At 41.6% G+C, this 12,710-nt stretch overlaps 1 protein-coding gene across 1 annotated transcript in view; it reads right to left on the bottom strand.

Annotated features, from left to right (window-relative positions):
- The window catches only part of MRPS31 (mitochondrial ribosomal protein S31), a 112,177-nt gene that overhangs the window by 73,063 nt on the left and 26,404 nt on the right, over nucleotides 1-12,710 (bottom strand). The window contains exon 4 of the mRNA XM_056561994.1: nucleotides 11,508-11,606. Coding sequence (XP_056417969.1) covers nucleotides 11,508-11,606 — 99 coding nt within the window. The remainder of the gene's footprint in view (nucleotides 1-11,507; nucleotides 11,607-12,710) is intronic.

Consider the following 12,710-nt stretch of genomic DNA (forward strand, 5'->3'; position numbering starts at 1 on the left):
CCTGCTTATCGAGCAAGGTACAAAGGTGTCTAAAAAGTATTTCAACCACAGCAGAAATGTGGTGCAAATCACTTAATACTGTTCTTGGTGGGGAAATTGTGTCTGATTTTTGGTGCAGGTAGTTTTATTTTTTTTATCTTCTCTCTAGTGGGGCAAATTTATGGTGAAATAGCAGGTGCGATATTTCTATTTAACAGCGTTCGCCTGGTCCACATCACGATTTAACCATCCGATGAACAGTAAAAATCGGACAAAATTGGATTACCTGAAATTGTATACGATCATATTTAAAAAATTGTTTGGTATCCGATTTAAAAACATATCAAAAAATCGTCCAGCTGAAAATTTCATCCAATTTAAAAAAAAAAAAAAATCTGATACTGCGCATGTGTAAAAAGAAATTGTGTGCGATTCAATACGATTTACTTACATAGGCCATAATAACAAAATCGGACACAATTTAGATCCGATTTTGAAACTGAGCGAAAAATCATGTTCAACCACGATTTTACCCCCGATCTAATATTGTGCAAATTCGGATGTGGATCAAAACGGATGCATGTGTTGGATATGATTACTGTATGGAAGTCAATGGATACTAGGGATCGACCGATATTTTTTTAGGGCCGATACCAATAATCTGTGGAGGTTAGGGCCAATAGCCGATAACATACCGATATTCCGGTATAAGTTATCGGCTATTTACCCCCCCACACCGCTGCAGATCATTGATTTAAAGCGGGCGCTTTAAATCAATGAACTGCAGCAGCTTTTGCGGTGCCATAGACCACCGCCGCCACCACCCGCTTCTCTCCCCCTGCCTGTCCGGGGGTCCTGAGTCCTATCACCGGGACCGGTGGCTTCGGGGGCGTCCTCAAGAGCTGTCACTGTGCGCACTGATGGTGACGTCGCGTCACGTCAAGTCACTCGTCATTGCGCACAGCGTAACGCAGGACGCAGCAGGTGCAAGAAGTAGCGTTGACCCCGGGAACAGGTAATTATAAAACCGAGAATAGGGGAGGCAATGGGGCCTGGGCGGTGCGGTGGGGGGTGAGACCCGGTGTGGCGGGTCGGTGAGGGGGGGGGGCTGGTCGCGGTGCGGTGGGAGCGGGGCATTATCGGCATATCGGCAAGGTAATTGCAGATACCGAAAATGCCCAAAATCGTGATCATCAGCCAATAATATCGGCCGAACCGATAATCGGTCGATCCCTAATGGATACGACTTGACATGCAGATTTGTACGATTTGAAGGATAAAAAAAAAAAAAAATCCGGAGAAAAAGTAGGATGGTAAAATGGTGATGTGAATGCACCCCTATCCGTAATCAAAGTCTTCCCCAGTTCTATTACCTCACATGTATGTAGAAATACTAACAAATTTTTTTCATTGCTTGTGGAAGTGTTTCCCAAGTAAGGTGCCCCCAGCTGTTGCAAAACTACAACTCCCAGCATGCTCGGACAGCCGAAGGCTGTCCAAGCATGCTGGGAATTGTAGATTTGCAACAGCTGGAGGCCCCCTGGTTGGGCAACACTGGCTTATGGGATCACAGGTTTTAGATACACTTGTTATTAGAGGGTTAAATTCCTTTTTATGCAAATGAAGCCACCTTTGCTCCCTGCTGCGCGACACACAAAAGCGAACCTCGCTCTCCACTGCGACACTTTGTTGTTAAGCCGCCGCAATCATCATGGAGCTGTAAAGGGTTCAACACTTATTATTTCTACAAAACCCCATTGTGTTTACCGAGGCGGAAAAGTTTTCCAGCAACTTAAATATCAGCCTTGCGTATTATTGGGCCACATTCGCACGGATTTACTTTATCTAGTGTGAACACAGTAAACTCTGTTTCTATCTCCCGACTCCCACTACAGAAGAGACCCAAGGACAAGGCTGACAGTGTCTTATAATTAGCTGCAACAGGTTAGAACCGAAACAACCCAAAATTATACATCCCCACCGCTGAGAATCCTGTCTCCTGCATTTAACGTGAGTAAATAATTACCTTCAGTATGCCCCGTCTCCAGACTCTGCCAAGTGACGGCGGTACGTGACTGCCACCAACAGGCCATGTGCAACACTGCATGTTCACTAGTTACATTTATAACTACTACAGGAGTGCATAAGAGGGACCCTGACACTGCCGTACAATAAAAGAACGGCCCAAGTAAAATGTAGTATCCTGAGATAAATTCCATTTTTGGGGGGCTATTTCCAGGAGTATTTAACCCCTTATGGACCAAGCTAATTAGGCCTGTATGCTCAACACAAACCTCATCTGGGCTATTGCCCCTCAGGGACTAATTCCCATCAAACTGTGACCCCATTAAAACTGCTTGTTTATTATATCACAAAAATCCCAAAGTGCTAAAACATATTTAGTACCTCTACCCTTGAAAAAGCCGGTTACTTCGGGGAGGTATAGCTGTATATGTTTAAATGTGCAATGTGTAGAGATATAGGGCAACTATGAAGGGGATGTGATAGTCTGGTCATAAGAAAGGAGCAATTGCTATATGTAAATGCTGGAACACTTAAAAAAAAAAACAAAAAAAAAAAAAACCCTCCCCAGAGATCCCTGCATCATAAGAGCACAATTGATGCCTTAATCCCTTCCCTCAAACAGACTTAAATGTATATCCATTTTTCCGGTAACTTGCCACAAATGGACGTACATTCACATCCATTCACGATCACGGCACCGCGAGTGTGCGGGCGGTGATCTGTAGGGGGAGCCAGCAATCGCGTATTGCTGGGCACCTGCCTTAGGCTGGGTTCCCATTACGTTTTCCCCCATACGGGAGCGCATACGACAGGGGAGAGCTAAAAACTTGCGCTCCCGTATGCTTTCTATGCGCTCCCGTATGCAATTCAATGCAATGAGCCGACCGCAGTGAAAAGTTCGGTCGGCTAATTTTTGCCCCGTATGCGCTTTTACAACCGGACCTAAAATCGGAGCTTCACTCCGATCCTGACAGTTAACCCCTTCAGCTCCTTCTGTTCTCCATGTGAACTCTGCAATGCCATCAGAGTGATCCGAACGGCCTCTGGTTACCGGACTATGGAAGCCAATCAGGCTCTGCCCGCAGAGTCTGATCTGTATTTTTTGTCAGTGTAACACTGACAGGTGTCAGTGTGACACTGACAGGGATAATACATTACAGTACAGATCTTTACTGCATTGTATTATAAGTGTCAAGTCCCCTAGTGGGACAGTTAAATGGGCACTGTCATGAAGTAAAAAAATTGATAATATACTTTAATTAAAAAAAGTGATTTTAAACCAGTTTAAAATCACTTTTAAATTCGGCCACTAGGGGTCGCCCTCCTAGTGGCCGAATGCATTCAGCAGTGACGTCACTACTGAATTTCAACTAATTTAAGCCTGGCAATGAATCAAAATTCAGTCACTGCGGTGCTCGCTCCCGCCTGTCAATCAGACAGGCGAGAGCAAGCACACTGATAGCTGGGGCTGCGCGCATTGGCCAGCTCCACTCGCTGTTGAAGAACTACAACTCCCAGTATGCCCATACAGCTGTCAGGTCATGCTTGCTGTTGTAGTATTTCAGCAGCTGGAGGCACACTGTTTGAGAAACACTCGTGTAATTATTAGGGTGGGTGCCTCCATCTAACGCAAAACTACAACTCCCAGCATGACCATACAGTCATCAGCTTTCAGGGCATGCTGGGAGTTGTAGTTTTGCAGCAGCTGTAGGCACCCTGATTACACATGAATGTTTCTCAAACAGTGTGCCTCCAGCTGCTGAAAAACTACAACAGCAAGCATGACCTGACAGCTGTATGGGCATACTGGAAGTTGTAGTTTTTCAACAGTTGTAGGCACATTTATTTTAGAATTACTGATGAATAATCATCAGGGTGCCTCCAGCTGTTGCAAAACTACAACTACAAGCATGCCCTGACAGATGTCTGTGCATGCTGGTAGTTGTAGTTTAGAAACAGCTGTAGGCACACTGATGATTATTCATCAGTATTTCTATAATAAATGTGCCTACAGCTGATTCTAAACTATTTAGGGGCATAATTTAGATCATTGGTGGGGTTTCGAAAGTTTTTCAGTGTATTGGCAATTATTTATTATATCTACCATTATTGTAATCGGTCCCGGGTCTCGGCTGTAATATCGTGCACGGCAGGCCGGCGATGCTCCTCTACTCCTCCTCCCTGGATAGCACATGTACAGGTAAACAGGGAGGAGGAGACCCCGGAGCTGCCTGCCGTGCTATTGGCAGATCATCTATGCGCGCTCCCGACAGGAGCGATGCATAGACGATCTGAGGGCGGAAACAAGCGCCCAGCAAGGAATCAGTGACGTCGTGTCTGCTGGGAATCGCTGCTTCCTGCCCTGCTTGATAGAGCAGATGTAGAAGCACTAAATCTGCTCTATTAAAGCGATTTAAAATGTTTTTAAAGCCAGGTAGGGGGTTAGGGCTAGATTACTACTAGGTAGGGACATATTAGATTATATATTACTTGGTGGAAGCTACACTTTGAGTAAAAAAATACTGTAAAAAAACGAAAAAAAAAAACACAACAATATAATAAATAAACAAACATACACAAACTTCCTTGCCCTCCCCCACTTCCAAAAAAAATAAAATAAAAAAAAGATTATATACACATATTTGGTATCACAACATCCGTAACAACCCAAGTAATATAACTATCACATTATTTAATCCCTACAATGAACACCATAAAACAAATTAATAAAAACAGACTCGCAAAATGTACTGCTCTATGTTAATGCCACCTCTGTTAAAGTAAAATAAAATGCGATCAAAATATCAAAATACCCGATAAACGTCAACTCATCCCAGAAATATTTTGCCCTTACACAACATTGTCTGTATAAAAATAAAAATAAACTACAGCTCTCTTTTTTTAATCAACAATGGTTTTTATAGTGTTAATATAATAAACCATAAAATAAAGTATATGAATGAGGTATCGCCATAATCGTACTGACCTGCAGAATGAAATCATCATGTCCTTAATACTGCTGAACACCAAAAAAATAATATAAACTTGCCAAAATTACTGCTTTTTTTTATTTATTTATTTTTTAATCCTGCCTCACAAAATTTTTTATTAAAAGTAATCAAAATATTAGATGTATTCCAAAATAGTACCATTGAAAACCTCAACTTCTCCCGCTAAAACACAAGGCCTCACATAGCTCCATTGGTGATAAAATAAAAACAATACAGCTATCAGAATATAGCGACACTACAATTTTTTTTAAACTTATACAAATATGTGATAAACCATAGAAAACGTGTATATATATTAGGCATCATCATAATCATCCCGAACTGGAGAATAAAGAAAACATATCATTTATACTGCATAGAGAATGACAAGAAAAAACTAAATAAAAAACACTGGAAGAACAGTTTTTTTTATTGGTACCACCTTATAAAAATTGGAATAAAAAGTGATCAGAGTGTCAGATGTACCCCAAAAAGGTAACAATGATCAATTTGTCTCGTAAAAATATTTTGGGACCCTTAGGCCTTTGAATCTTGATACAATATCTACAAAATATCCTAAATAAAAGGAAGACCCAAAATCCACTGTGTGCTCCTTTTTATTTATTTTTTATTTATTTTTTTTTATCTGAGGCTGGCGTGTGAGTCATGGATCGCTCTAGGGCAAGAAAAAGAATTTTGGAATTCCACTTCTACTTTGCTTTAATTTTCATGAAACACCTAAAGGGTTAATAAACTTCTCAAATGTCATTGTGATTACTACGTTAAGGTGTGCAGTTTGGCTAGGGGAAAAGATGTCTAGGGGCAGAGTACCCCTTTAAGGACAAAATTGGTCTGATCCTGAAGGGATTAACCCCTTAAGGAGCAAGCCCATTTTCCCCTTAAAGGGGTACTACGGTAAAAAAAAAAAAACATTTTTTTTTAAATCACCTGGTGCCAGAAAGCTAAACAGATTTGTAAATTACTAGTATTAAAAAATCTTTATACTTCCAGTGCTTTTAGCAGCTGTATGCTACAGAGGAAATTCTTTTCTTTTTGAATTTCTTTTTTGTCTTGTCAACAGTGCTCTCTGCTGACACCTGATGCCCATATCAGGAACTGTCCAGAGCCGGAGAAAATCCTCATAGCAAACCTATGCTGCTCTGGACAAGCCAAAAAAGAAATTCAAAAAGAAAATTATTTCCTCTGTAGCAGACAGCTGCTAATAAGTACTGGAAGGAAGAATATTTTTTAATAGAAGAAATATTTTACACCTTAGGACCCGGCCATTTTTTGCACATCTGACCACTGTCACTTTAAACATTAATAACTCTGGAATGCTTTTAGTTATCATTCTGATTCCGAGATTGTTTTTTCGTGACATATTCTACTTTAACATAGTGGTAAAATGTTGTGGTAACTTGCATCCTTTCTTGGTGAAAAATCCCCAAATTTGATGAAAAATTAGAAAATTTAGCATTTTTCTAACTTTGAAGCTCTCTGCTTGTAAGGAAAATGGATATTCAAAATACATTTTTTTTTGGATTCACATATACAATATGTCTACTTTATGTTTCCATCATAAAATTGATGAGTTTTTACTTTTGGAAGACATCAGAGGGCTTCAAAGTTCAGCAGCAATTTTCCAATTTTTCACAAAATTTTCAAACTCACAATTTTTCAGGAACCAGTTCAGGTTTGAAGTGGATTTGAAGGGTCTTGATCTTAGAAATACCCCATAAATGACCCCATTATAAAAACTGCACCCCCAAAGTATTCAAAATGACATTCAGTCAGCGTTTTAACCCTTTAGGTGTTTCACAGGAATAGCAGCAAAGTGAAGGAGAAAATTCACAATCTCCCTTTTTTACACTCGCATGTTCTTGTAGACCCAATTTTTGAATTTTTACAAGGGGTAAAAGGAGAAAATTTATACTTGTATGTGTAACCCAATTTCTCTCGAGTAAGCACATACCTCATATGTCTATGTAAAGTGTTCGGCGGGCGCAGTAGAGGGCTCAGAAGCGATGGAGCGACAAGGGGATTTTGGAGAGTACGTTTTTCTGAAATGGTTTTTGGAGGGCATGTTGCATTTAGGAAGCCCCTATGGTGCCAGAACAGCAACATAAAAAAAACACATGGCATACCATTTTGGAAACTAGACTCCTTGAGGAACGTAACAAGGAATAAAGTGAGCCTTAATACCCCACAGGGGTTTCACGACTTTTGCATACGTAAAAAAAAAAAAATTACACTAAAATGTGTGATTTCCCCCCCCCCCCAAATTTCACATTTTTGCAAGGGTTAATAGCAGAAAATACCCCCCAAAATTTGTAACCCCATCTCTTCTGAGTATGGAGGTACCCCATAAGTTGACCTGAAGTGCACTACGGGCGAACTACAATGCTCAGAAGAGAATGAGTCATATTTGGCTTTTTGAGAGCAAATTTTGCACGGGGGGCATGTCGCATTTAGGAAGCCCCTATGGTTCCAGGACAGCAAAAAAAAAAAAAAAACACATGGCATACCATTTTGGAAACTAGACCCCTTGAGGAACATAACAAGGCGTAAAGTGAGCATTTAACCCCCCCCCCCCCCCCCCCCCGACTGGTGTCTGTCAGATCTTTGGAACAGTGGGCTGTACAAAAATTTTAATTTGCACAGCCCATTGTTCCAAAGATCTGTCAGACACCAGTGGGGTGTAAATTCTCACTGCAGTTTCTGAAATGGGGTCACATGTGGGGTTTAGTTTTTTTTGCGTTTGTCAAAACCGCTGTAACAATCAGCCACCCCTGTGCAAATCACCTCAAATGTACATGGTGCACTCTCCCTTCTGGGCCTTGTTGTGCGCCCCCAGAGCACTTTGCGCCCACATATGGGGTATCTCCGTAGACGGGAGAAATTGCAATACAAATTTGGGGGGGCTTTTTTCCCTTTTACCTTTTGTCAAAATGAAAAGTATAGGGCAACACCAGCATGTTAGTGTAAAAAAATTATTTTTTTACACTAACATGATGGTGTAGACCCCAACTTCACCTTTTCATAAGGGGTTAAAGGAGAAAAAGACCCCCAAAATTTGTTAGGCAATTTCTCCCGAGTACGGCGATACCCCATATATGGCCCTAAACTGTTGCCTTGAAATACGACAGGGCTCCGAAGTGACAGCGCCATGTGCATTTGAGGCCTGAATTAGGGATTTGCATAGGGGTGGACATAGGGGTATTCTACGCCAGTGATTCCAAAACAGGGTGCCTCCAGCTGTTGCAAAACTCCCAGCATGTTTGGACAGTCATACTGGGAGTTGTTGTTTTGCAACAGCTGGAGGCTCCATTTTGGAAAGAATGTCATACCAGACGTTTTTTATTTTTATTGGGGAGGGGGGCTGTGTAGGGGTATGTGTATATGTAGTGTTTTTTACTTTTTATTTTGTGTTAGTGTAGTGTTTTTAGGGTACAGTCACACGGGTGGGGGATTACAGCATGTTTCCCGCTGAGAGTTTGAGCTGCCTGCTGCATTGCAAACTTGCAAACCTCACTGTAAGCCCCCTGCCCATGTGAGTGTACCCTGTACATTCACAGGGGGGGTGGGGACCTTCAGCTGTTGGAAAACTACAACTCCCAGCATGTACAGTCTATCAGTGCATGCTGGTAGTTATAGTTTTGCAACAGCTGGAGGCACACTGGTTGGGAAACACTGAGTTAGGAAACAGACAATGTTTCCAAACCAGTGTGCCTCCAGTTGTTGCAAAATCACAACTCCCAAACATTCTCAGGCATGCTGGAAGTAGTAGTTCGGCAACATCTTTAGAGCCAGATGTTGCCGAACTACAACTCCCAGCATGCTTGGAGTTGTAGTTTTGCCACATCTGGAGGACTACAGTTTGCAGACCACTAATACAGTGGTTTCCAACCTGTGCCCTTCCAGATGTTGCAAAACTACAACTCCCAGTATGCCAAAACTGTCCAGGCATGCTGGGAGTTGTAGTTCTGCAACATCTGAAAGGCAAGATGTTACAGAACTACAACCCCCAGCATGCCTGGACAGTAAGGGCATGCTGAGGATGTGTAGTTTTGCAACATCTGGAAGGGCACAGTGGTCTCCAAACTGTAGACCTCCAGATGTTGCAAAACTGCAACTCCCAGCATGCCCAGACGCCAAGGGCTGTCTGGGCATGCTGGGAGTTGTAGTATACAGGGTCCCAATACAGCAATGCATGTCGCTTTACGGCGACATGCATTGCTGTAAAGGGCCTGACCGCGGCTGAAGAGGAACTCACCTGTCGCCGCCGCCGTCTTCATCGCCGGGAACCGGGTCTTCAGGGACACTCCTATACTTTAGCATGGTCCTGGCTGTCTGTGACAACCGGGATCATGCAAAATTACCGGGCGGTCGGGTCCCAGAGACCCGATCAGACCGGTATCGCCGCAGATCGCAAGGGCGATTTCCCTCGCGATTTGTGGCGATCATGGCCCCCCTCGGCGTTTGCCCTGGACGCCTGCTGAAGCATTTCAGTAGGCATCCGCTTCCGTTCTCTGCCCCGCGCGCGGCAGGGCCCGGAAAACGTCCATTAAAGCCCAGGGTGCGGGGATGTCCCCGTACGTCCTGGGTCCTTAAGAGGTTAAGGACCAGAGCATTTTTTGCACATCTGACCACTGTCACTTTAAGCATTAATAACTCTGGGATGCTTTTACTTATGAATTTTATTCTGAAATTTAGCATTTTATTTATTTTTTTTTTACTTTCAAGCTCTCTGCTTGTAAGGAAATTAGATACAGTATTCCAAATAAATTATATATTGATTCACATATACAATATGTCTACTTTATGTTTGTATCATAAATTTGACATGTTTTTACTTTTGGAAGACATCAGAGGGCTTTTAAAGTTCAGCAGCAATTTTTGCTATTTTTCACAAAATTTTCAAAATCTGAATTTTTCAGGGACCAGTTCAGTTTTTAAGGGGATTTGAAGGTCCTTCATATTAGAAATACCCCATAAATGACCCCATTATAAAAACTGCACCCCTCAAAGTATTCAAAATGACATTCAGAAAGTGTGTTGCCCCTTTAGGTGTTTCACAGGAATAGCAGTAAAGTGAAGGAGAAAATTCAAAATCTAAATTTTTTTTACACTCGCATGCTCAGAAGGGAAGGAGCGACAATAGGATTTTGGAGAGTGAGTTTTTCTGAAATAGTTTTTGGGGGGCAGGTCACATTTAGGAAGCCCCTGTGGTGCCAGAACAGCAAAAAAAAAAAAAAACACATGGCATACTATTTTGGAAACTACACCCCTCAAGGAATGTAACAAGGGGTACAGTGAGCCTTAACACCCCACAGGTGTTTGACAAATTTTTGCAAAAATTTGGACGTGAAAATGAAAAATTTTTCACAAAAATTCTGGTCTTACCTCAAATTTTTCATTTTCACAAGGGTAATAGGAGAAAAAGCCTCCCAAAATGTGTAACCCCATTTCATTTGAGTATGGAAATTCCCCATGTGTGGATGTAAAGTACTATGGGGGCAAACTACAATGCTCAGAAGAGAAGGAGCGCCATTGGGTTTTTGGAGAGAGAATTTGGTTGGAATAGAAGTCGGGGGCCATGTGCGTTTACAAAGCCCCCATGGTTCCAGAACAATGGACCCCCCACCACCCGCACACAAACACACACACACACACACACACACACGTGACCCCATTTTGGAAACTACACCCCTTACAGAATTTAATAAGGGCGGCAGTGAGCATTTACATCCCACTGGCCTTTTACAGATCTTTGGAACAGTGGGCTGTGCAAAAGAAAAATTACATTTTTTATTTTCACGGACCACTGTTCAAAAAATCTGTCAGACCCAATTGACCCGGAATCATCGCAAATTTCCGACATGGAAGGGGTCTCAGGACCCCCAGAGGTTTGCACGGGGTGCCTGCTGAATGATTTCAGCAGGCATACCGGTTCGGTCCCCGTCCGGCAAGTGGTGGAGACCGGAATCCCCACGGGCGTACAGGTACACCCTCGGCCCTTAAGTACCAGGACGTCAGGGCGTACCTGTACGCCCTTGGTCCTTAAGTGGTTAAGAGCCGATGAACTGGTATCCAGTGGTTTAAAAATTTCAGTACCGCAACTAATTGCCGCAAGCCTTTTGCTTTCTATGGCTGAAATCGTGGTAAAAAAATTTATCATGATTTACGTCTCTAGCATAAACACTGTAAAATGTGCAATTTTTGCCATGATTTCGGCCATAAGCTGCAAAACCACACACAGTAACTAGTTGCTATACTGCAACATGTGAACATAGTCCAAAGACATTGAAGAGGAGTCTGGAAGTCATCTCCAGTAAAATAAAAAGTCAAATGTAAATTTTATGGGAACAGGTGGAACATATGGACAGTTTGGGACAGTCAATCTCAGCTGCCTACAGATATGAAGGGGGTTTACTTTCTTAAAATGTAGTGGCAGGTTCCCTTTAAAGTCAAAAATATTTACAGAAAGCAGATGACAGTAAAAGGGTTGCTTACTTTTTGGTGGCATCTTTCATGAACTCTCGCTCTTCGGCTGAAATCTGCCTCCCAGTTTTGGGCCTTTGTTTTGTAACTTTCATCCCAGAGATAACTTTGCTGTAAGATAAATAATAAGAGAGACATAAGCAGAAGTTAAGAATCAGACATAACAGCGCATTAAACAAGGGACAATGTGATTTTTGCACTGACCCTTCACAATAGTTATTATTATGGTAGCTCAGTGTCAGCATTGTTACAGCACTGGGGGCCATGGGTTTGAATCCGACCAGGGATGACATCTGCATGGAGTTTGCTAGTTCTCTCCATGTTTATGTGGGTTTTCTCCCCCGCACCAAAACCTTCTATCAGTACATACTGCAAAGTCAATATAGATTATAATGTAGACTGTGAGCCCCAATAGGGACAGGGATCAATGTGAGCGATGACGATCTTTGCACTGCAGAAATATAGGTTTTGGGAGTTGCAGTTTTGCAAAAGTTGGAGGTCCACAGTTTAGAGACCACTGACCAATACATGAACAGAGCAAGTATTAGTAACAATGGATTCCACTATACGGTAAATCATGTGGAAGAATATAAACAGAACATAACATAAAAAAAACTACAGAATACTGAAATTTCTTTATTATGTAACATGTAGAAGCACAAGAAGAAAAAAAACTTGTATTTGGAATATGAGAGATTTCGATATTTATAGCTGTAGAACAACACTGACCTCAAGTGGTGAAATTAAGAATCTGTCATTTTCTACATTTTTTTAAATATATTTATTTTTCTCATTAAAAGTTTTATTTTCATAAGAAACAAAAAGGGGAACAGGAATATCAAAAGTGGAAGGAGGGTAAAAATCACATCTTGTGAACATGAATGAAAATGATTAATACACATCATACAGAACAGTGATGTGTCAAAAAAGGGAAAATCCAATATGAAAATTCAAAGACTTGAAGCTCAAGAACAAAAACAAATAACTAAAAAGAAAATCTATATAGCTCCATCTTATCAATGCAAAATAATAACAGTGAATTTATAATATATAAACATCTGTAAAGTACGAGAGCTATGAGAAGGCTACCCACTGAGGTATACCTGTCAAACAGGGCCAGACTGGCCATCGGGCACACCAGGATTTGATCTTTAACAATATGATGGTAATATGTATAGTGATAATATTCCTCCTTGTATACTGGTATTATTATTG

This window comes from Hyla sarda, chromosome 2 (assembly GCF_029499605.1).
Source record: "Hyla sarda isolate aHylSar1 chromosome 2, aHylSar1.hap1, whole genome shotgun sequence".
Lineage (NCBI taxonomy): Eukaryota > Metazoa > Chordata > Amphibia > Anura > Hylidae > Hyla > Hyla sarda.